Source organism: Squalius cephalus (assembly GCF_949319135.1).
Source record: "Squalius cephalus genome assembly, chromosome: 7".
NCBI classification, from domain to species: Eukaryota; Metazoa; Chordata; class Actinopteri; order Cypriniformes; family Leuciscidae; genus Squalius; species Squalius cephalus.
Window position 1 is genome coordinate 15,881,579 of NC_137128.1, and position 26,907 is coordinate 15,908,485.

The window sequence follows — 26,907 nt, forward strand, 5'->3', positions numbered from 1 at the left end:
CAGTACCCAGTTTGCGTGCATCTAAATTAATTGCTTATATTTGCAAAATGAGCCTACACTAGCAGAAATAAGCTTTTAATGAACATTTTAGCTCAAAATAACCCACAGATAATTTTTATAGCATGTTAAAATTGCCACAGCATTTTTGTGTGTCCCTTTAAATGCAAATGAGCTGCTGCTCCCGGCCCCCTTTCAAGAAGAGGGCGGAGCTTCAAGAGCTCATGCAACAACAAAACAAGACAATCTCACGCACTGAAACTGTCAGAAACTGTCAGTAGGGGTGTTCAGTCTTATATTTTCGAACCGGAGTCGGACAATGATGCCTACAAAAGCCAGAGAATATATGCTGCATGGAGATAGAACCAACGCTATTTCACGACCAATTCATATGAATTCATACAAAGTGGCTAATTCGTTCGGATTCGTACGACCTCAGTTGTACGAATTCATACGATTTGTCTAAACCCCACTGATGGGTAGGTTTAGGGGCAGGGTAAAGGGGTAGGTCATTCGTATAAATTCATATGAATTGGGCAACTCGTAAAATATGTACGATTTAGCAAAAATTGTACAAATTCATACGAGTGAGGTTGTATGCATTCGTACGAATTAGCCACCTCATAAAATACGTACAAATTGCCGTGAGATCGGGTTGGATAGAATAGGTATAGTTTAGTTTAATTACAGTAATAACTTATATTGTCATCTTGCTTTTATCCACTATTAGTACAAGCATTGACTGTAAAAAAAGATGGACGACACCCCTTCACTCTCTTCCATTGGTGAAAAGTGAAGCCGCCAAAGTCCTAATATGGCGCTGACATCTTGCGCAGATTTGGGACCTGCTTCTGCGCAGTAGTGAGCAGGAAGTAAAACCGTGATATCAAGGTCCCGCCCTCACTCCCGCAGAAATGGTTAATACAAAATTTACTGTGTGAAATAAACAGTTATGGACATGTAGAAATTAAAGTTGAAGCTCCAATCTCCTTCCAAAAATCCCCAAAAAACTCCTTTGGTGCCTCAGTGACTACTTCGTTTAGAGAAGCTGTCAATCACAGCTGTCAATGACGTCACATTCCCGTTTTTATAGCATCAAATAACCAACTAAGACCAAACTTATTTAAAGGTGAACTAAGTAACTTTTTTTACCTTAACTGAACAGCTTCGGAGTCATTGGAATGGTTATATTACTTATTTCGGGTTGAATGGTGGTCATTTCCGACCCCCCTGGTGCCCGTGAGCGGAAAATACGCACTTGCAACTTTGAGCCGGCGGGCCGCCGGCCGCCGCGTCAGGAAGTCTCGCGTGATATCAGGTCTCGTGATGTAAACAATTGCTTTACAGCCAAAAGAAATCTGCTAAAATGCTGTCATTATTGCGCTCCCTCACGCTGTACGAACCCGAATGAAGAAGACATTTTAAAGAATGTCCCATCTGCTTTGATGTCGTTGATCTATAGCCTCTGGTGTCTGAGAATCACCAACGAGTTTTTACAACAGTGTTGTCAAATATCTATTCCGAAGCTGTGGGGGGAGCTCTAGAGAGAAACCTGCGAGCAAAAAGCGAGAATACAGCAAAGAAATCCCGAAGCTACTGAGTGCTGCTTTAAAAAAACGAACACCTAAACTTAAATCAGCATGATAAAAACTACCTAAAATGACAGAAAATATCTTTGTATTTGAAGCGTGAATATCACAGAAAAATTTGACGCGTAATTTGATTGTTTAGTTTCCATCGCATCCATTAGACTTCATGGGGAGGCAGGGTTTATGACCTATACTGGGACCAGCACTGGGGGGGTGAACGAGACGCTTTGGCTTCACTTTTTAGCACTTGTGTGGCACGCTTGGTACAAGCATGTTGTAGCGGACCCCATCCGAATGATGGCTAAAAACTTTACTGATGAAGTCTATTATTTATTATTAATTTATTATTATTACTAAGCACAAAAGATTAAGTGTCTGTTTTCACTCCAGAAAATCAGCATAAGAGCTGAATAAAACACAGTACAAGAAGTACGCATTAAAGTCTTAGTCATAAACTCTCTCTCTCCCTTGCATTATCATCAGCATACACAGCGAATTACACAAAAGCACTCATTACAACTAACAGTAAACAAATATATACAGACCTTTTCAGGGGGTGCTTAATAAACTGGTAAACTTTTTAACCGTAAAACAACTCAGATGAACTGTAATAAAATGCATGCTCTCCCTTTCATGCTGTGACCAGTATCGTTCCAGAGACTGGATCATGAACAGTTGGTACTGATCCAACCTTTAGTAACAACTTTTTTAGCAAAACCTGTGTTTTGTTTTGTCCCTTTGTATTGACCCTCGTTCAGAAAGCAGTCTAGTTTAAAATGATTTGTGCAGACATAAATTAATTTAGGTATATGGAGGTGCATTCCCTTAAAAAATAAAACTAATCCACTGCGTCTTAAGCGGTGGTAATAAAAACAAATATTGCCACCTCATGTGTGTACCTGCTTCTTCTCACGCTGCTTCCAGGTGGTTTAGAGGACAATTACTCAGAGTTGCCCCCTGTCGTTTCAAAGAATAGTACAATGGCGAGCGTGTCAAGTATAAACGCCTCGTCCATTTGGACAGGACAGTAGTCAGCGGAGGCTCATGCTACAGAGCCAGGTGAAAGTATGAACAAGGCTTAATACAGTTTACCTGCTGCTCTCTTTGTCGCTGATGACAATATATCGTGATATACAGTACGTGCAAAAGTCTTAGGCACGTTAGTATTTTCACCCAAAAATATTGTTTTAAATTATTTATATCATTTGCTGTAGTGTGTCAATATAGGAAATATCAGTTTATATTTCCAAACATTGATTTTGCCACTAATTGTAATAATCCAGTGAGATTTTTTGTAAGCACAAGGAGTCTGACAACAGCTGGTCTGATCCACACGGAGATCTGATCTCACCATCATCGAGTCTGTCTGGGATTACATCTTGGAGACGTTGCAGCAGTTCTTCTGGATTTATTCTGTCTCAGTTTCTTCTGTTTTTTGTGACTCCTTGTGCATACAAAAATCTCACTGGATTATAACATTTAATGGCAAAAGAAATGTTTGGAAATATAAACTATTTCCTACTGACACACTACAACAAAATATATAAATAACAGGCTTAAAAACATTTATTTGGGGTGAAAATACGAACGTGCCTCAGGCTTTTGCACAGTACTGTATATCGTTACCGTGAAATAAGATTTTGGTCATATCACCCACCCCTATTTAATACAATCTATTTTTACTATTTTTTTTTAAATAGAAGGTTAAAAGAGTACAACAAATATTAATGATGTATACATAATTTATAATATAATAATAATTAAATGAAACATATGTCACGATGTTAAAAAACAAAAACAAACAAACATTGAAATTGTATTTGTGCAAAATAACAATTCTTATTTGATTTTTGGGGTCAAATATGACTTGGACATGTTCCAGACAGATTTTGTGAGATTCGTGTGCATGCATGTCTCTACTCATGTAGCAATGTATGCACTTAATGTATAAGCGTGTGTCTATTCACCTGAGATAATAATGCATGTCACATTTGTATCAACACTGTTTGCATATTTTCCCAAACAATGCAAATACAGTATAATTCTGTTGAACCATACAGTACATGTTCCATATTGCCTCATACCAGAAACAGAAACAGTTACAATCGGATGTGTTGATAGATGATGCCATGATCATGAAATGGTGAATGGTCACCTTGACTACTTAAGTCACCACAACTGACAAGAGAAACATGACACATCAGCAGCACAGAGCAAACACGAGCCTCACTGCACGGAAACAGACGGAGGGGACAGAGCACACATGAGAACGGGGACAGAAACATTAGAGGTAGAGAGAGACCGAAAAGAGGGGCTCAGAGGGAGTAAAGAAGGGACAAAAGAAAAAAAAAGAGGGAGAGCCAGAGAGAAGACAGTAAGACATACATAAAAAGGAATACAGAGACAGAGAGATAGAACAATAGTCGTAAGCATACTACAAGGACAAGGCAGACATCGGCGACTGCCGTTAGACAGGAGCTAGTCCCCCATGAGCACGAAATGGGGTGGGAAACTGGAAGACACAGCACATGGATGGAGGCTGAGCTACTGACCTAGCCTGACGCCCTTACGGGACACCTGTGGAGGTTTCGAGGGCGCATCTTACGGGGGAGAAGGAAAAACAACATTTTTACAGACAGATTCTACAGCAACAGCCGTCAAATAACTGAACATATTTAGGGAAGAGGGTATGCGCTTGTCCTACATCATGAGAAGGGTTTTTTTTTTTTTTTAAGGAGGAGGGGGAGGAGGAAGAGAGGAAAGCTGTGTAGTTTTTTTAAAAATCATTTCACACGCTTCGTGCCGTTTTCCGTGAGCCGAAAAAGGACGATAGCGTGGTTCAGTGGGCAGTGAGACCATGTCCATCAATACAACTAACTGTACAATCCCTCCCTACACTGCAGTAAAGCAGTCCCTGTTGGAAAATACAGCTTCAGCTGGTAAATGTGTTTGTGGTTTCTAGCTGGTCTAAGCTGAAAATCCAGCTCAACCACCTGGTAGCTGGTTTGTTGCTGGTTCAAGATGGTTCTGTCATATTCCAAAACACATTTGCCAGTTTGCTGGATTTTTCATCAGGGAAACATTTACCACTTAACATTTCATCTAAGAAAGCCCTGGTGCACTGCAGTGCCACTGGATTCTAGCTATTACAAAATTGCATTGTTGCACTACATAACGGACAAACTTGTCAATTGCATTCTTGCAGAAATGGATCTTTTAACAATTGCACAGCCTCTGATCAAAATGACAACCATTGAATTAATAGATAACAGTAATAATGACATCAATAAAACATATATATATATGTATATAGATATCATATATATAAACATAAAACGATTTGTGCATTCAGATTGTTTAGATGGCAAATCGTTTGGTGATTGAATACCGATAGACAACACTTGAGCTATGAAACAGGTGGGATTTTGGGGAGGGTTTGCATTGCAATAAAATACAGTGGAGGATATATGTTCCTCCAGCGGATCTGTAGACTGCGGTAGAGGCTTCGGGTGGGGGCTGTAGTCTTAAAAAGCATCCAGCACTGACCTGGTCTCCGGCGAACAGGTCTTTTCTTGCCGCTGCAGAAGCGGACTTTACTGAAGACCCCCAGGAAATGTCGCTCGCAGAGAGAGCGGGGGTCTTTGCTGGGACTGGGGCGTCGTTTGGAGGTAGAGACCCGCTCGCTGTTGGATTCCCGCGCCTGGCGTTTCTGTCGGATCAGAGAACTGGCGATCGCAGCCATCTCGAGTATGTCAGTAAAACGAGCCTGTGCAGCTGATAACGCAATAACTGGGAATAATGTATAAAACGATACTGAATTAAATTCAGACAGATTTCATTCCGATTCCCTGCGAAAAAAAATCCAGAGGATCCTGTGAATTAGGACTGAAATCTCATCCTCTTCTCAGACGATCTACTGGTTGTGAGTTTCACATGAGATTATATAAAGCACATTTTCCGCTCTCCATCTTAGATGCAAAAATAAAAAATATATAGATCAATTAAAAAGACGTCCTATGTGAACGTGGATAACCTGTCACGCAGGTATCCCAGGTGCCGAAGACAGCAGACGCGTGATTCCACCTCTAAGCGACTGCTACATGATTCACATGTCTATTTCATTCCACATAACTTTGCATGCATCCTGATAATAAACGGAGCCCATGGCACAAGAACGCGCGTTCTCAGGCACTATAGTGGTATATGAGTGACAACTTCACTGAACGCTCTCCAAATTATTTTACAGCTCTTCATAGTTCTTCTGGTCGAGTTCATCGCATTGTTCCTCACGTCGAAATTTCTTATTATGCTCAAAACGAATTGTAATTTAAAGGTTAAGTGTCCAGCACAACGAGAACTGTGCGAATCCTTGAAGCCATTCGAGGGAATGTTAAATGTAACAATGTAAAATCGAGACCAGTGCTGCCTGTGGTACACTGACAGTGAGACAGTGAATGGGCTTTCTCAGTCTCTCTCTCTCTCTCTCTCTCTCTCTCTCTCTCTCTCTCTCTCTCTCTCTCTCTCTCTCTCTCTACGCAATCATACGTGATTGAGGTTTGGATGAGGAATTTGTAGCGGTAAATGAGAGCGAGCTAGTAAAGGAGATAAAATACATTAATGGGGTGGCAGAGGAGGATTGTCCAACAGATTGTCACCTCTGGTTCATTATGTATGTTTGGATGTGACATCCCGTGACAGCGAACAATTTCAATTCAAATTCTGCTTGTCATTGCCTCTCATCGCCAGATATGTGGTTAATTTATCCCTCCGTCCATCTGTTTATTACTCGGACTGAAAAACACACAAATGATAAAGATCATCCTCCTGTTTGTCACTGTTGTAATTGTTCAGTGTATTCGGCAGCCTATAATATTAAGGTCTGGCTGATCCAATCCATTAACTGCCCACACTGCAATCACTTTTTCACACGAGTATGTCATTTTCATCCATTAACTGTTGTACAAAAATGCCTTACTAAATTTCCAAACTGCTATCCCGTCTGAAAAAAAAAGAAGAAGCCGGGAATGCAGCCAGCTTACTGATTACCCTCTCATATGAATACCCTCTTAAACCCAGTGCTGTAGAAGACCTTAGCTCTTCAGTGAGACACTATGATACTAGTGTTTGATTAGATGTATGTAGGTGTCAATAATGACAACCCTCGGAATATATTTAAACAACATTTATTGATAATAATGACACGTACAGTCTTGCTGCTGTTTAAGTGACGGCTACTGCCGAAACATCTACATAAATACAACGAACAGAATGCGTGCAGCTGCAAGGAAGTACGGAGGACCCCCTATCTGATCTAGGCAGGTGGTGCTGGGGAAGGTGGAGGGCTAGAAAAATTCTAGTTGAGCTGGTTCGGGACAGAAATAAAACTGTTATGTAGATAGAACAAACAGATCGATTGGCCAAAGCGGCCGGCCTTAAGAGAACCAATCAGCTGCTCGTAAGAGTTTTTCATGAGTTCAGTTTATGATATGCACACACACACACACACACACACACACACACACACACACACACTGACAAGTGGCACTGAAGTAGTAACATAAGATAACACTGATGTAGAAATGTGTTAAGGTGCTGCAGAATACTAGTAACAAGATAACACGCTGTAGAGATGTTCTACTTTAGAAATGAATGCAATAACACAATACCTCCCATTTAGAGATACAGCCATATCTAACTATTGCAATTATAACACCACAATGCTGCATTTATGTCATGCTTTGACTGTGCCTCACTGAAGAGATAAGTTCTTAAACAGCAGTGGTTCTCAACTCCGGTCCTGGGGACCCACTGCTCTGCACATTTTGTATAAAACGTTTTGCAAACTTTTATTCCAGTACTTCTGTGATAATTTGAATATTTGTAATGCAGAAAGAAATAATGATACTGTGTGGTTGACAAGACTATTTGTGAATCATCATTGCCGAACCTTTTACCAATGTGTTTTAGGCGAACAAAGCAAACATTGAAAACAAAAATAATCTTTATCCTTTTCAGTAAACTGGAACATACTCTGCCAAGGAATAACCATCTTCTTTGCCAACTGATCAGTGTTAAAAAAAAATGCTGGGAAATCATTGAACTTCACGACACGTGACCCTGCAAAAGTGATAATTGATAGGCTGTCTGTCACCTGCAAAAAGACAATCACATTTTAGAGAAGAAAAAAACCATCCACGGATGGGGTTCATGTCCTCATGTAGGGGTATACACTGGTTTCTGACATTGCGGACGCTGAGAGGGTGGATCACGTGGATCGGACACGAAAAGCCTCTTTGCCTCTTGCGAAAAAGCAGCATTAAAGATTCACTGCTTTGGGAGTGAGCTCTTTCATCCTCTTCCAAATTTAATGTGGGACTAAGAATTCACTTCCAGCCATCTCCTTGCATCAACATGGGCTTAACACAATGCCATTCAATTTTATTGGTACTTGGTCTGAATAACCCATTCCTCAAAAACCATAGAAAATCTGGTTACAAAATTAGAAGATGGGATAGATAAGCAATATAAATTACCATAAATTACTGAAACTGTTTAATGTAACGGAAGTAAGTCATGGATGACAAGAATTAAAACGGTATTGTTGTCACATGTACCCTATTAGTTAGAAGTACCTCTATTTCAGAGGTCTATTTCTGAACGAATGACACACAGGATTTTGTTTTCATTAATCTCTAACACAAAAGCTGCTCTTGAGACAGAATGGTACATGACATTTGTCACAGTACTGTTTTTATTACCTCAGGAGAGGAGAGCTCCTCATGCAATTCTAGAACTACAAAAATTCTGCCTAAAACCTTAATATTGATTGTCAGCAAGTGTTAAGGAAAGGTTTACTCAACAGACCATGACAATGCGCCTACAACCTAAATCCATTAGTGTTCTGCGAATTGTGCTCAGTTATATAACACTCACATCCCTATTTGAATATGAATAAAATTAGTGTTCCGTCAAACACTTTAATGAGTTTCCATGTACGTGCCTTTGCTGAAATGCAACAAACAATTCATTTCCAGTTGGCAGTATTTCTGATAAGTGACAGTGATGTTAGTAAATTAGAGCAAAAACAACATCCAAATGACACTTGTAATATATGGTTTGAGTTTCTTCCAGCTGAACAAAGTGTATGGCATTTCAAGAAATGTAACAACTCAAGATATGAACTCACCATGTGATAAATGTACAAATTCTGAATTACAAATTGAACCAGCTGCAGAAGCGGAACTGAGATATAACCGACCACAACACTGAATAAACAGAGATGATCAAGAATCACTTAACTAAGGCATACAGTACAAAACAGGTATTATTCAGGTATCAAGCCTTGCTATTCCACAGTCAAACTGAGAGATGCAAAGCATCAGTCCAAGATCGACACCTAGTGTTCACAGTATGAAAATGCACAGAGGCGTCTCTCATCAACCTATCAGCTTTTATTGTGATGAGAGTGTGCTGTATTATGCAGTTCTATTAGCTGAGCCAGCACTATGCCTTAACACTATCAAACAATTTTTATTGCTAATGCTTTTATGCCCACGGCATAACATGTAAACATCAACGCCATGATGCAGAGGGCACAGAGCAAGCAGTTCAATATGCTGAAATGTTTTAACAGCATTAGTCAAGTATACTGTATATTTCATGTTCACAAGAATGTCCTAAACATAATAATAATAATAATAATAATAATAATAATAATAATAATAATAATAATAACTAGACACTACCAGTCAAAAGTTTTGGATCGGTAATATTTACATTTACATTTACATTTATTCATTTAGCTGACGCTTTTATCCAAAGCGACTTACAATTGCTATACATGTCAGAGGTCGCACGCCTCTGGAGCAACTAGGGGTTAAGTGTCTTGCTCAGGGACACATTGGTGTCTCACAGTGGATTCGAACCCGGGTCTCTCACACCAAAGGTCTTATTGGTGTGTCTTATCCACTGCGCCATCACCACCCCACTAATATTAATACCCCATTAATATTTTTAATGTTTTTAAAAGAAGTCTCTTCTGCTTGCCAAGGCTGCACTTATTTGATTACAAATACAAAAAACAGTAATATTGTGAAATACTATTACAAATTAAAATAGCTGTTTTCTATGTGAATATATAGTAGTGTAATTTATTCCTGTGATCAAAGCTGAATTTTCAGCATCATTACACCAGTCTTCAGTGTCACATGATTATTCAGAAATCACTCTAATATGATGATTTGATGCTCACAACACCATTTTCAATGTTGAAAACAGTTATTTACATTTTTATTTCAGGATTCTTTGATGAATAGAAAGTTCAAAAGAACAACATTTATCTGACACAGAAAGCTTTTGCAACATTAAACACTACCGTTTAAAAGTTTGGGGTCAATAAGAATTTTTATTAAATTTTTTGGGGGAAAGAAATAAACAAAATCATTACTTCCATTCATCAAGTTACAGTACAGAAAGTTACAGTAAAGACATTTATAATGTTACAAAAGATTATATTTCAGATAAATGCTGTTCTTTCTATTCATCAAAGAATCCTGAATTTTTTTTTTTGTACACAACTGTTTTCAACATTGATAATAATAACGAATGTTTTTTTGAGCATTAAATCCGCATATTATAATTATTTCTGAAGGATCATGTGACACCGAAGACTGGAGTAATGATGCTGAAAATTCAGCTTTGATCACAGGAATAAATTACATTTTAAAATATATTAAAATAGAAAACAGTTATTTTAAATTGTCATAATATTTAACAATATTACTGTTTTTTGTTGTATTTTTAATCAAATACAGTAAATGCAGCCTTGGTGAGCCGAAGAGACTTATTTTAAAAACATTCAAAATAATACCGATACAAAAGTTTTCAACAGCAGTGTACATTTTTCTGAAGCAAATGTGATTGGTGCTTGTCATGGAAAAATTCTGCACTAGACAGTCGCTACCATGATGCAAGTGACCGCAAGAGAGCTGAGCCAAAGTCTGTATAATGTTCTAGTGCTGAATTATGGCTTATTCATGATGTTATATGGTTGCTAGGGAGCTCTAAATGGTTGCTAGGGCATGGTCAGACAGTTAGCAGGGTTAAAATAATAGACTAATAGTCCAAATCAAAAGAGCCAAACTCACGTGTCTCTATGATGATCTAATCCATACATCTCCCTCTCATCTATTTTTTCAGTGGAAGTCTCTAAAAAAATGCGCTGTAAAATAAAGGCAATCTACTGGCAGCTGTGGTTGCCAGCAAAACTGTTAATTTACAAGTCAAGTCAAGTCACATTTATTTATATAGTGCTTTTTACAATACAGATTGATTCAAAGCAGCTTTACAGAGATAACAGGCAAATGCAACAAATTTTGTTTCCAGAAGAAAATAGCGTCACAGCCCAGTTCCACTTCAGTTTAAGATTGACTCTCCTTATCAGTTATTGACTTTGCATAACTTTTTTCTATGAACTTTCACTAATATTTCAGTGAAATTAACTTTCGTTTAGTAAATCTGACTGATACATTTTACAGTATATTACTGTTTTTCCTTGATTTTATGGTAATCTACTGGCAGCTGTGGTTACCAGTAAATTGCTGTTTTTCTACAGTTTTATGCCGTAATTTAATTTACAACACAAAAACTTCAACTGACTTCAGCCACAGAAGACATTAAATCTCTCAAGATCTCAGCAGAGGAGGATTAAACAACTCCAAAAAATAGCATTACCAGCTTCACTTATTACTAACCAGATTGACTTTATTTATTTTTTCATACGTCTACAGAAATTTCTGTTGAGAATTAATGTTGTTTTGTTTCATTTGACGTTACCATTATGGAGATCAGTGACCCTGCTCAAAAGTCAAGACCCTTGACTTTAACATTAGTTTTTCTTTGCCTGCTGTAACTCTGTGTTTTTAAGACACATTTGTTGTGGCAGAAACAAAATCAACAAAATGAGATCAGGTGTTACTGATTATGATCTCATCACATAATGTTTGGATCACTGATCTGATCCCCTGTCTATTCCATATCAAAAATGTGATGTTTTAATACACTAAAAAAAAAAGTGAACTTTTAGGCTTCAGTTTGACACACACAGACATCAAGGATAAGCCAATGAATCTCAACAATGGTGACAATCAACAAAAAAAGATCACATCAAATCTGAACATCACAAAACACACAAAAAAATAACAGCAAAAATAAAAGCAAAAAGTAAAAATTCAAGAAAATAACCAGACAATTCAGCTGCGCATTTTATTCAATATCGATTTTTTTGTACTATGCTGGTACCCAACATGCATTGCAGCATGAAACTTTTGATTGTCACCATTGGTGAGATTCATACGCCGATTCTTGATGTCTGTGTGTGTTTGGCTGATCAAGAAGCTCAAAATGTTCTAAGCATAAACTTTTTTAAATCCTTCATATTTTCTGCCTGTCTAAACTCCGATAGATCTCGATCTGTAAAATCACAGTGATACCATAATCAAAAATAAAAAACATCACTCATATAAATACATTAGACAATAAAAGAGATCAGTGAATTGGGTCACTAGATGATGATTGTGACCATTAACAAACAATCATTGTCATCTGATCCTGTTTTCTTTCAGCTGTTTTGCCATAGAAAATGTATTTTAAAGACACAGCTAAATCTAAACCTCTGTCACCTTTTAATAAGACCTTCTGTAGACGCCTGACAGAAATAAATTCAAACTGGTTAGTAATAAGTGAAGCCGGTAATGCTGTTTGTGGAGTTTAATCCTCCTCTGCTAAGATATTCAAAGATTTAATGTCTTTTATCTTTAGTTGATTTTTATCTTTTTTTCTGTTCTTCTTGTTCCTGCTTCCTTCAGTGATGCTGCTTGTTAACAGCAGGTGTTCATCAGTGTCATTAGTGAACTAATGTAGGGAATAGTGAATGAGGGTATAGAGTGTGATTTGGAACACAACCTCTGAGTGTCAACTTTGAGCGCTGTTAATTCACAGTATATTCCTGTAGGCTACTTTCTCGAAAATGACAAATATCACCCAGAATGCATTTTTTCCCACTGTATATTGCTGGTTTTAATGGAAAACAGCATGTTACTGTCAAAATGTGGCCGTTTTTTTACAGCATTTTTTTTACAGTGCAGAGTGGTTGCGCAAGGCTGTGAAGATTTTAGGCCATTACTTATTGGCTGCTTGATAAAATAAATCAAATGAGTGTGAGAGAGAGTTAGAGAGTCAAATTCATGAACATTCTGTCAATGTAAGTCTATGGAATTTTTTTGCCCACTTTTTCGTTTTATCGATCGCACAGCGGAGAAGTCATAGCACACAACTCCTCAATAAACCAGTCGATTTGGCACATCATTCACGGGTCTTTGACAAACAGTGCGGGATGAGTTACGCTCCGAAGTTTTGTCCAGAAGAATAATAATAAGTATAAGGAATAACAATAGTGATGCTTTGCTTCACAAGCACCACAAATAAATAAATGTAAAAAATTATGGTACACTTATTTTGAACTCTCCCAAGACATATGAACAAATTGAAGGGAGGAGTGATAACTCATTACATCTGGCAGATATGGTGATCTGTGCATGATGGCTCCTGAACATGCTCCTGAGAAATGCTGTCCTGGTTTCAAAACCCAGTTTAGTCATGGAGCCATTAGCAATCAAAACCTGAGGAGCAAGGCACCCCTGTGATGGAACACAAAGTGTTATATCATCACATTTTGCTCATCACATGCCACTGGCCAAGGAGAAGGTGAACCCTGAATATACCCAACTGATACGTCTCACATCACCATCAATTAGACAAAATGTCATTGTTGCAGGATTCATATGAAATGCGTGCAGTAAGATGTGGCTGCATGCTACTCAAATGATCAAAAATATATTTTTTTCCACTTTTGACCAGAAGATATGCATATATACAATACAGTCCAAAGGTTGGACATTTAAACCTGAAAGCTTTATGATTTGGAAAAATGTAAAACAAAACTTACGATGTAAAATAAATAATAAATAATTAAGATTCTGCTGTTTTGTAGGTCACTATTCAAATAAGCACATTTGTGGCAATGACCATATGACCTCTTTTGTACAGATGGTCAGATGTTCTTGTTTCCAATGAAACACACAGGTGAGCATTCTCAAATCACGCTGAGATAACATGATCATCAGGTTTTGCACCAAACCAAAAGAACGGTATTGTATTACGTGTATTAAATCTCATTATATGAGACTTTTGGAAGTTTGGAGCAATCCTGGAACAATTTTGGAAGTTTGGAACAATCCCTACCCCTTAGGGGTTGGGGTCGGGGCGGGAGGACTTTATTGTCCCAACAAGGCGACATTTATTTAATAAATATTATCATTTGCACTTAATATGTTATTATTGCATACTCTTTTATAATGTACTAAATACTGAGGTGCAAATAGTTAATTTATTGTATGTATGAAGAATCATTATCAATAAATATGAGGAAAATATGTGAAAAGTGGAATTAAAGTGCCTAATGATTATTTAATTATTAAGTATTTACATAAACTTTTTTTATGTACACTTTTTACATATTTTCTTCATATTTATTGAAAATAAATGCCTTTCCAATCTGATACGATGGGAAAAGGGAGAAGACTCGAACTTGGGTCAATCGCGTCAAAAGTATCTGCAATGCACCTTACGCCCTACACCACTGCTGCTGGCAGGTCACAGGCGTTCTTGTACTTTTGTCTGGCCCAACCTAACATTGGTGGGTGGAGTTAGTGTTAATAGTCTCTGCCAACAAGGCAGGCTATTTGCACTTAGTGTAAACAGACACTCTGAAAAATATATATTTAACTAAATATGCAAAGTGACATTCCATATACTAAGGAATGGATGTGCAATATCGAAAACAAATTAGATTAATTTAACAAGAGCTGTCAAATTTGTTGTTAGGTATAGGCAAGTTTTTTCTAAACCTGGCACTGAAGTACCCCCAACACTGCACACTTTGGTGCACTTTAAATACCCATATGATGCACTAAATAAACCGAAACCTAGTTTTTGCTAGTTTCAGCCCGACGCTGTTATCATTTTTACGTTCTGTGTTGTTTAAATAGCGAATGCATTTGCGCCCATTTGTGCGTGCTGGTCTGACAATGAGGTGTGTTCAGGCGTATTGTTGGCGCTTTGCTATTTTAAGACTGCGCCATTGACCAAAACAACCTGGTCTGAAGTCAATGGCACAATATTTTATTTGTTATTTAAAGAAGTGGGGACTTGCAGGGCACCTGCGTGTCATAATGTAACATTTGGAACTTGAAAGGCAAAGTCATTTTTTATTCACAAAGGGCTCTTTCACTAGTCCGTTAGCGAAGGCAACATGCAATGGTCACTTCGAGGAAGTAATTTAATTGTTAATGGTCATCTGACCCAGAGTGACAAGTCTTCATATCTAGATATGGCGAGTTAACATATAAATATAATTTAAGTTGTTTTGTTTTGTTTTGTTGAGATATATTACACATTTTTGCAATGTATTTCATATTAAAGGCCCCCTGAAATCAAAATGTAAGTTTTTTTAGCTTTAAGTATGAATTTGTTAGCCTTAAGGTTATGAAAAAGCTGGTGTGTTCCAAAAAAATGACAAAATTCGCATTTAGGAGATATAAGCATTCAAAACTTACAGTCTCTCACTTCCACTAAAATGGATCACAGATTTTTATGACATCACTGCAGACTTCAGCTTCACATCCCATCTTCTGTCCAATCAAATGCTCTCTAGAATCTAAAGTGTCCCACGAATCCCGCCCCCTATGCTATAAATACCACCTGGCCAAAGCGACCGTTGACACGTCACGGAGCAATATGGGTTGAAGATGTGAATTCGGTTGTTCAGACACTCGAGTTTTATTCCGTCTTCCGTTGGTTAAGAATGAAATGGCTGGAATTTATTTATACCTCAACTATTGAATCCAACGTATCATCATCATGATTCGCTTCCATGGTGCTGAGTGTCAAGTACGATTTGCAGTCTGTGTGGTAAACTAAATTCTATTGGCTATTTGAAAAAGGGAGAGGAGCCATTTAATATGTCCCGCCTTAGCTTCCTGTTTCAGTGGAAATTACGTCAACGCATCATACAAAGTTGCACGTTCCAAGGTACTTCAGTGGGCCTTTAAGTTTAAAAAAGTTTAATAATGTGTTTAATGATTTATGTATTTAATGCTTAACTTATAAAGTTAAGAACAGATCGGGAACACGCACACACTCACTCACACACATATAAAGCATATTTAATATATGAAAAATAAAAACTTAATTATAAATGTTCATTTATTTGTATTATATTAACAGCAATATTAAAGGTCCCGTTTTTCGTGTGTTTTTGAAGCTTTGATTGCGTTTACAGTGTGCAATATAACATGTGTTCATGTTTCGCGTGTAAAAAAACAGTATTTTTCACACAATTTACTTATCTGTATACCGCTGTTTTCACTGTCCTAAGAACGGGCTGATGACTTCCTTGTTCTACGAAGTCCCTCCTTCAGAAATACGTAACGAGTTCTGATTGTGCCAGCGGTTCCTGTGTTGTGATTCGACAGCAGCTTAGCGCACGTTGCCCGAAAAGGTCACGCCTCTTACCATAACGTGGAGATGCATGCGTTCAGTGTTATTGTAAACATGTCTCTAAGTACAGCGTCCCTGGGAAGGCCAAACAAAGGTGATTTGACTCCGGGATGAAAATAACAGCGTCTCGATGACATGGCGACAAACACACTCTACAAACGCAACTCTTCCTCTTCTCCGTGGGGGCACAACAAGACCACGCCCCCTTTTTTGTGTATTCCTGTGGGCGGAGGTTAGTCAAAAAACTTTTCTAGTGACGTCATTAAAGAAGGAAGTAGAGGGATGTAGTCCAAACCGACCGTTCACTGTAGGCGACTTCTGTTAAATAAAATATCTCGCTTGGCATTGAACTTTGAGCTTTATAATTTTACAGATATTATTTATACTCTAACAACAACATTACACACTAACTAAAGTTTGAAACATGGGATCACGAAGAACGGGACCTTTAAGATATTCCTGTTGTCGCTGCCTAGCTTTGTCGTGTAAACATTCCATGTGATGCTAATGAGGAAATTACGTGGTCTTTCATTGCTCCCTTAGCCAAGTGCGTTCCAAACAGCTTCATTATGACACACAAGTGCCCTGCTCCCTCAAAAGTCCCTACTTCAAGAGCTCTGCCCTTCGGAATGAGTAGGGCATAGGGATGCTCACTTCCGACTGGAATTGGCCCATGTACCCTTCACTAACTGCTTGTGGAAGGGCCCTCAGGTGTTCACTTTTGTCTGGAACAAATGGCCCCTTTCCTGAAGTGCCCTTCAAGGAATTCACTCCTAAACTGTGCAGTGCTGGAGGGACTCCAGGACCAGGGTTGAGAATCACTGTTTGTTGCAGTGCCATTGTTGTTGTTTTTTAGTTTTTTAGTTTTTAAACAGTTAACATTTTAATTAAATTTGGCATTTGACTTATCATTCTGTTCTGTATGATAATTAAGGACAACAGATGGAACTGGATAACATTCTGAATGTTCTGATCCAATCTGATTTCTGACCTGTAATGCTGCCTGAATACACTGATACACTGTTCACTCATTGGCCAGAGGAGAACTGGCCCCCGACTGAGCCTGGGTTCTCCCAAGGTTTTTTTCTCCATTCTGTCACTGATGGAGTTTTGGTTCCTTGCCACCGTCGCCTTTGTCGCATTTGGCTTTTGGCTTGCTTAGTCGACATAGAGGGACATTTAATATTCAACAATAATATTGATCTGCCTGCACTGACACCATTATATAAGAACTGAACTGAGCTGGACGATGACATCACGGTTTTCTCCAGAGCGGCTATATATATATATAAATGAACTAAATTAATTACTTTTTTACAACAAAAATGAACTTGATCACTCAACTTACTTAAGCTGGACTGTGACACTATTTTCTTCTAGATCAGCTGTACAGCAGAAACAAACTTTGTTGTTATTATTATGTTATCACTGTAAAGCTGCTTTGAAACAATTTATATTGTAAAAAAGCACTAAATAAATAAAGGTGACTTGACTTGACTAGTCAACAGGCCAGTAGAGCAGGGATCTACATTCAAGGGCCCGGAGTGGACAGAGCAATGGAGAAGAGACCTGCTGTTTACTATGTACTATGTACATCGTCGCATAGCTTGCAATACATTTTAAATCATAATTTTACCTAAAACTGTCATGTTTGGTTTGACTTTGATTTGACTTTTGAGTTGGTTTTTCTGTTTCCTGATCGGTTTCCTTTGTTTGTATTTGCTTCCACGGGATTTATTGTTTTATTACGACACTGCACCTGTTTATTGTTTAATTGATTGGTTTGAGTTAATATATATTGAGTTAGTTTTAAGTCTTTGTTCCGTATTTGTGCCTTTAAAGTTGGTTGTTCTGTCCGTGTTTTTTGAGAGTGATTTGCTTCTTTTTGAGTGTGTTAATAAAGTATTCTGCTGCGAATAAATCCAGCTTTATTTTATTTCCCACATCAGCCAGCTATGACAAACACGTTTTAATGTGGGAGGGACAACAAAACATTTAGTTTAACTTTAACTTCTTAAATTTATTGTACATTTTTAAAATTAATATAATACTGCATTTTAATATAAATTTATAATATTGTTATATTATTTCATTATATTGCATATTTATGTTTTGTTTTACTACAAGAGACATTTCTGAAATCCAATTTGTGCATTTAAAGGGATAGTTCACCCAAAAATGAAAATTCTGTCATAATTTACTCACCCTCAAGTTGTTCCAAACCTGTATGAATTTCTTTCTTCTGCTGAACACAAAAGAAGATATTTTGAAGAATGTTGGTAACCAAACAGTTGGCGGGACCCATTGACTTCCATAGTATTTTTTTTTCCATACTATGGAAGACAATGATGTAAATAATTACATAATTCTCATTTTTGGGTGAACTGTATAACCCTTTAGATTTTACTGTGTTAACAGATTAACTACAAAAAAATAATGGCAAAAATAAACAATTAATTCAAAGTATAAAAAAATGTGTTGCAGCACAGCTGAATAGAACTGATCTTCTGTGCACAATCGAGTTGCCTGCAAAACAATGGATAAACAGAAAAGGTGTATAGGTCAGCAAAAGCTTGTCAAGTCTAATGAAGTGAAGGATTGCACAGCAGCAGCATAACATAGTTAAGTATGCTGTTTATATTAGTTTGTCTGTGTGGAAATAAAATATAATTCCCCATTTGCAACATAAGCAGTTAAAATAGTAATCTCAGATGAATGCAACTTTATATTTCTTATTTTAATAAGTACCTGCACAGAATTATAATGTTGTATAGTCCTTAAAGGGATAGCTCACCCAAAAAATAAAATTAGCCCATGATTTACTCACCCTCAAGTCATTCTAGATGTATATGACGATCTTCTTTCATATGAATACAATCGGAGTTATATTAAAAAATGTTCTGGCTCTTCCAAGCTTTAAAATGGCAGTGAAAAGACGTTTCTGTTTTGAAGTCTATAAAAATGCATCTATCCATCATAAAAGTGCATCTATCCATGATAAAAGTGCTCCACGCGAAAATATGAATAAATAAATATATATATATATATATATATATATATATATATATATATATATATATATATATATATATATTTAAAACTTTATAAAGTAAAATAACTAGCTTCCGGCCAAACGAACAAGCGACTGGCAGTTTGGCTGCACTTTTATGATGGATAGATGGAAATATAACTCCAATTGTATTCATCTGAAAGAAGAATGTCATATACACCTAGGATGACTTGAGGGAGAGTAAATCATGAGCTAATTTACATTTTTGTGTGAACTATCCCTTTAAAGCGATTGCATAATAATTTGCTCATTCTATAATGTCTTTCCAAAAATCATATTTCTTCAGTGGAACACAATGGAAGATGTTGGACCGGATGACTTCCTCAGTGACCATTCACTTTCAGTACTTCATTCAATGAAAGTGAATGAGAAAGTGAGACTATAAGGGTGTCATATCCATTTGCCTTCCATAAAGAAAGAGAAAGGACAAATGGGCTGATTATGAAATAATCTCATGAAACTTGTAACACACGTTACATAAAATGATTACAAGCATGGGCCTCCTGGTGGTCTGCAATGTGCAGTGAGATGCACGGGCTCCTCTTTAGAGGAGGTGGTACTCTCAGATGAGCCAGAGTTGGGAGCGATGCGGAATCGAGTCGCTGTCCGGGTGCTGAAGTTCCCTGTCCTGGAGGACACTCGCACACTTTCCTTTAGAAAGCTCATCTCACCTCAAACGAGCTCGGCACGTGTCTGTCTGTCTGCCGTATAGCCTCGCTGACCGCATTTGCTGCATATGCATCAATAGTTTCCTACATTCACCCTGCTTTCTTTGTTCCCGGTACCAATAAAGAAATGTCCTTGACACGGATTTCGCCACTAAAGCGCTTCTGCTCATGACCATGATGGAGATGCGTTTCGTGGTCATAAGATGTGAGATGGAATGACATGAGTGGTCGCAAGAAAGTCGCATGAGCCCCTCACAAAACAAGTTAGCACAAATGCGTGGAGTGGGAGCGCATAGTATACCGCAGACACGGAAGATGTGCTCACCAGCGCCAGCGGCCAATGAGAGCGTTTTTCATCGCTCAACTGAGAGCATGCACAGCTAAATGTCTCACCGCTGGTGGTTGTGGTCGGCTCCGATCGTTGTCCACAGAGACACTGCAGCATATGCGCTCCTTTCTTCAGGAAGAGCCTCAGAATCCTCATTGACTTGAGTTGGTGTGGGTCCCTCGTCAATCCACGCAAACGAGCACAGGATCACAACAGAGGTTGACTGTAGTGTGAGCCCCTCGGGTGGCTATACAGTGTTCGGAGCATCAAAAATAGCAGAGGGCAAAGGAAGACAGTCTCGAGCGAGGCATCTTGAGTGCATCCTGCTGCTTCTTTGCCGGTAGTAGACTAGTGAGTACTCGCTTTAGCATATTTAGCTCCAGATGCGCAGCGCAAGGACGTTAGGGTAATGTGCACATGTCTCGGTCTTGAAATGAGAGAAAGTTCAGCTGCAGTGATGAGTGACAGAACGGTCGCTGATGAGGTCATGCGCGCTGTGCATGTTGCATGCGTTACGGGGCAGCCGGAAGCACAGATAGCTGGATTAAAACGCCAATTGTTTCGTGTCCACGGGGAGCCGAGCCGGATAGAGGCGTAAAGCCTACGTCAGATGAAGCCTACATTTAAAGACAAGGATTTTTTTTAGCGCATGGTCAAGAAGTTTCGCACCTGCCTTGAGCTTGTCCGTGCGCTAGAGGACGCTGTAGGACAACGCGCGCGCGCGCTCGTGTGTGTGTACATGTTTTTCTATCCCTCCAACCTGAATGCACACAGACTCATGGGTACTCGTGTCACCGTGGGGACCTAAATTGAATTCCCCATGAGGAAACAAGCTTATAAATCATACAGAATCATCTTATATATATATATATATATATATATTTTTTTTTTATTATTATTATTATTATTATTTATTTATTTTTATGTAAAAATGCAGAAAGTTTTCTGTGATGGGAAGGTTTAGGGGTCGGGTTAGTGTAAGGGGAGAGAATATACAGTTTGTACAGTATAAAAACCATTACGCCTGTGGAGAGCCCCACAAAGATAGTAAACCAGAGATCAGACGTGTGTGTGTGTGTGTGTGTGTGTGTGTGTGTGTGTGTGTGTGTGTGTGTGTGTGTGTGTGAATGAGACAAAGGGACAGGAATGTAACCGAGTAGCTTAGGTGATTATCAAAACTAGGTGGACTGTTTATTCAATATTCACCATGGGATTCAAATTCAAAACACAATCCCTTGCAGATGGTTTATTAATCCTTACAGTTTTACAATTATTTCTCAAATTATGAAATTGGAATCTTGCACAAGGTGTTGTACTTGACCACAGAAAACGTTCTGCATTTTTACTTCAAATAACCAAAAAAACAACAACAACAACAACAACAACAACAAAACCAAAATAATATAGTGTGATTTATAAGCGTTTTTGATTTATAAGCGTTCTCCTGGGATCAAACAATGTCCTCACAAGGTTAAAAAAATTACTGGTATTACTATAACACACACACACACACACACACACACACACACACACACACACACACACACACAGCTGTGATTGCCAGAACATCATCATAAAAATTGTAATATCATTACATTTAAATGTACCTACCTAAACTATTCAAATCTGTTTGTTACTGTAAAATGTAAAGGCAATAACACAGGTGGTACAAATGGAAGACCGACTAAAAACAAGTTAGCAACTGTGCCAATGACAACTTCAGAAGTTTTAGATCGGTACAATGTTTTTATGTTTTTGAAAGAAGTCTCTTCTGCTCACCAAGGCTGCATTTATTTAATACAAAAATACAGTAAAAACAGTAATATTGTGAAATATTTTTTACAATTTAAAATAACTGTTTTTTAAATATGAATACATTTTAAAATGTGATTTATTCCTACAATGATAAAGCTGAATTTTCAGCATCATTACTCCAGTCTTCAGTGTCATGATCCTTATATTCTAATATAATATGCTGATTTGCTGCTCAAGAAACATTTAATAATTATCAATGTTGAAAACAGTTGTGTAATTTTTTTTTTCAGGATTCTTTGATGAATAGAAAGCTGAAGAGAACAGCATTTATCTAACGCTTTTGTAACATTAAACTCTACCGTTCAAAATTTTGGGGTCAGTAAGATCTTTTTTTAAAGAAATTAAAGAAATTAATACTTTTATTCAGCAAGGATGCATTAAATTGATCAAAAGTGACGACAGTTATAATGTTACAAGAGCCTTAAGCCTTAAGAGCAGAAAATACTTCTTTTAAAAACATGAAAAAAAAATAAATAATTTTTGATCATTTTCTGGTTATCAAGCTGCAAAAATTCTGCATGTTACAAAAAAATTACTGAAAAATTGCTAAAACACTAAACCCCATTCTCTGAACCAAATTCTCAATCTAAACCAATTTGTCGAATAAATCACTCTTTCTGTAAAACTGTCATGATTCCTGTCTTGTGTTCCACTTTTTTTGTGTGTACTTTTGTCATTTCCTGTCTTGTGCTAAGGTTTGTAGTCCTATGTAGTTTTTCATGTTGATTAGTCTCCCCAGGTGTATCTTGTTTCCTCATGTCCTAGTTAAGCTTGTTTGCCCCTGTGTGTTTATAGCCCTTGTGTTTCACTTGTTACTTGGTCAGTTGTTGTACGTGTATGGTTGCTTCTAGTTCGGTCATTCTCGTGGTTTTGTTTCTTTATCCCTGGAGTTCTTTATTATTTCTTATTCTATGTTCTATTCTTTCGAGTTCTATGTGTTATTTAATTAAAACCCTGCAGATAGATCCTCGCCTTCGCCTGCTTTCTCCAGCACGTTACAAAAACATTAAACAAGTTCAGGTAGTTCCAGAAGGAAGTGGATGAGTAAGAGGAGGTGAACAAGCAGGAAGAGGATGAGGAAGAGCAGGTGTGGAGAATGTTGTCAAGGCTGGATCTGGCTTTAGGGTTTTTCCCTTTGCCTGCAGAGATGACATTGTCTGAGACATGCTTTTTCTGTTGTCTCCGGCCGGACCAACATGAAGCAGAATCAATCTCTCTCACTGACCGTGATTTTGCAGTTGCACAAATCTTCTGAGTGTACTTTACTCTAACATGCTTTTCATTTAGAGTTTTTTACTGTAACCTTTTTGGCTTTTGAAGTTGGGTCACTGTATTTTCACAGTATGCAAGTGGTAAATATACAGACATTCGATAGGCATACTATTCAATATTCAGTACAATGCTATACTTGCAGTGGATACAGTATACAGTTTATTCACCTTACTACTGTAAGTTGTCATTACTATACTTTTTTACATAATTGCAAAATTTGTTTACTGTTACTATACTTTTTTCTGGAACTGCTTGCTTTGGATTCTGTGTTCTCCTTTTTTTTATTTTTTTTTATTTTTTTTTTATGTAGTGTCTAATGAATGATCTTTAGTGTTTATAATATTGACTCGCTGTGTGTATGATCTGAAAGCATTGTTTGATTTTGAGCACATGGTTTTGAGGCAATTGTTTGATTTTGCCAGAAGAGTCAGAGGTTCTTTGAATGTGCGTGGAAAATTTGGTTTTGTGTTTAAGGTTTTGAGAAAGTGAGTGATGGTTTCAAGAAAACCATTTAGCAATTCAGAAAAACTGTAAGACACATGAAGCCATACATTTACCAGAATAAAATTTAAGGAAAGCTTTAGGCCGGTGACACACTGGATGCGTGGCGTGAGCGTGGCGTTTCTGTTGCGTGGCGGCTGTGTCTTTGCACACCAGAAGCGTGTCTGACGCGGCGCTGCTGCTGCTAGGTGACATATTGGTGATATATTTGACACATGGGGAGAGAGTTGTGGAAGGCCTATACTTCATGCTAAACATAAATATATAGCAGCAAAGACAACGTCGGCAGTGTTGACGGCAATATAGACTATAGAATATTTCGTTCTGTATTGACAGGTGCAGTATTTGAAAATCGATACTATTTTTTTAAATTGCATTTATATTTGCATTTATGTCAAACCCTAGACACTTTCAAACATCAAAATGACATTTATTAATATGTATTAGTGTCAAAATGTCATATAAACATCTTTTCCTATTCAATTTTGCTTGGAAACGCTTCCAAGACGCTTGCGTGTCGCGTGAAAAATAGGCGTCGGTTCTATTTCTAGCATGCACGCGTTTTCCACGGGCGTCTCACGCAGGCAGTGTGCAAACTCTAACCTGTTAACATGGGAGCCGAAATAAAAACGGACACGCCACGCAGCCAGTGTGTCACCGGCCTTAGAATCCATCTAAAACTTAAAAAAATTCCATCTATTAATTCCAAGAAACATTTCTGTTGTAGATTCTTCGTTCAATTCACAGCCACCTAATAGATACAAGCACCATGTCCAACTTGCACATTTCAGAGTAATAGAAACACACAATAGAGTCCTTGCAACCTCCAAACTGTAAATCCTTACAAGCGTTTAAGGTGTTCATGTATAAACTAAAATAACTTTGTAGAAGGCTAACTTTCTTACAGAGACCGTTTGTTTCAAATTGCTAGATGTTTCTAAATTGATTTTGGAATCTGTAGTTCCTAACGACTGACAAAATGTGCTAAAAACAAGCAAGTAAGAGAAATAAAGTGATTTGCTGCATGCATGACCTATGCAGCAGAGTTGTGTGTTCTCTCTGCAGCGGAATAACTCAATCATTCCATCGCCAAAACCAGGGAGATGGGGGAAGAATAAAGAACAGGATTGGAAAAAGCATGAAGAGAACAAGTAAAGGACAGGTGGCTCAGGATAGATTCACATTGTGCTATTGAGAGGATCATTTCCTGCTAACATGGCAAAGTTTCATCTAACCATGCCTCACTTGTCCACACTGAGCGGTTAAGGGCAGTCTTGTTGCCATGAGGCCTTACAAATGTGAAGCAAAAAATGTGTGAATGTTCTGACCTTTTGCCTTTCACATCTATGAGTATGAATCCTGTACAGATGTGACTTTAAAACTAAATCTATAATTCTATAAGTACAATACATATAATTCTATTAAAGGGATAGTTCACCCAAAAATTTAAATCCTGTCATTAATTACTGACCCTCATGTCGTTCCAAACCCATTTGACTTTCGTTCATCTTCAGAACACAAATGAAGATATTGTTGATGAAATCTGAGAGATTTCTGTCCCTCCATTGACAGCTACGCAACTACCACTTTGACGCTTGAAAATTTTAATAAAGAGATCGTAAAACTAACCCATATGAATAGAGTGGTTTAGTCCAAATTTTCTGAAGAAACTCACACAGCAGTTGTGGTAAACGGAAGCTTAGCATGTTCGCTTGATGTGGAAGAACCAATGAGGTTCTCGTGTTACGCATCATGTTTGAGCTTCTGCAAGAACCAATGAGGTTCATTCTCGTGTTACGCAGCGAGTTTGAGCTTCAGCAAGAACCAATGAAATTCATTCTCATGTTACGAAGCGAGTTTGAGCTTCCGCAAGAACCAATGAGATTCATTCTCATGTTACGCAGCGAGTTTGAGCTTCTGCAAGAACCAATGAGATTCATTCTCATGCATCATGTTTGAGCTTCTGCAAGAACCAATGAGGTTCATTCTCGTGTTACGCAGCGAGTTTGAGCTTCAGCAAGAACCAATGAAATTCATTCTCGTGTTACGCAGCGAGTTTGAGCTTCTGCAAGAACCAATGAGATTCATTCTCGTGTTACACAGCGAGTTTGAGCTTCTGCAAGAACCAATGAGATTCATTCTCATGTTACACAGCGAATTAGAGCTTCAGCAAGAACCAATGAGATTCATTCTCATGTTACGCAGCGAGTTTGAGCTTCTACAAGGACCAATGAAATTCATTTTCATGTTATGCAGCGAGTTTGAGCTTCTACAAGGACCAATGAAATTCATTCTCATGTTACGCAGCACGTTTGAGCGGTCTTTGGTGTTTTATGCCCCCAACGTCGCCTTCCAGGCAGCGAGGGGATGGGTAGGTTTAAGGTTGAGGGTAGGGTTAGCTGCCTCTAAGGAGCCATTGGGGGCATAAAACACCATCGAGCCGTTTGAGCTTCAGCAAGAACCAATTTGTTTGGCAACGAGTTTGAGCTTCTGCATGAACCAATGAGGTTAATTCTCGTGTTACACAGAGTTTGAGCTTCTGCAAGAACCAATGAGGTTCATTCTCGTGTTACGCAGCGAGTTTGAGCTTTCGCAAGAACCAATGAGGTTCATTCTTGTGTTACGCAGCACATTTGAGCTTCATCAAAAAAACAGTGAGGTTCATTCTCATGTTATGGAACACGTTTGAGCTTCAGCAAGAACCAATGAGGTTCATTCTCGTATTACGCATCGAGTTTGAGCTTCTGCAAGAACCAATGAGGTTCATTCTCGTGTTACACAGAGTTTGAGCTTCTGTAAGAACCAGTGAGGTTCATTCTTGTGTTACGCAGTGAGTTTGTGCTTTTGCAAGAACCAATGAGATTCATGCTCATGTTACGCAGCGAGTTTGTGCTTCAGCAATAGGTTTGTTCTCATGCATCAAGCAGGTTCGGTTGAGCTTCTGTTTATTTTCGCTGATCAATGTTTATATGTAAAAAAAGCCTGAATCAAATCTGTTCATCAAATAAAGCGATCAAGTCTCTTCAGACAATTTGGACTAAACCGCTCAAA

At 38.1% G+C, this 26,907-nt stretch overlaps 1 protein-coding gene across 5 annotated transcripts in view; it reads right to left on the reverse strand.

Annotated features, from left to right (window-relative positions):
- fgf12a (fibroblast growth factor 12a) overlaps positions 1-26,907 on the reverse strand; it is a 77,582-nt gene that overhangs the window by 49,104 nt on the left and 1,571 nt on the right. The window contains exons 1-2 of one of the 5 annotated variants that reach the window (XM_079877356.1): positions 5,133-6,048; positions 4,139-4,186 (exon numbers count right to left, since the gene is read on the reverse strand). The exons of 1 other annotated variant lie outside the window; for it this stretch is intronic. In XM_079877356.1, coding sequence (XP_079733482.1) covers positions 4,139-4,186; positions 5,133-5,328 — 244 coding nt within the window. In that variant the 5' untranslated portion in view covers positions 5,329-6,048. Of the gene's footprint in view, positions 1-4,138; positions 4,187-5,132; positions 6,049-20,333; positions 20,952-26,907 lie in introns of those variants that run through there. 3 more of the 5 variants (XM_079877358.1, XM_079877357.1, XM_079877359.1) reach the window with 3 other exon arrangements.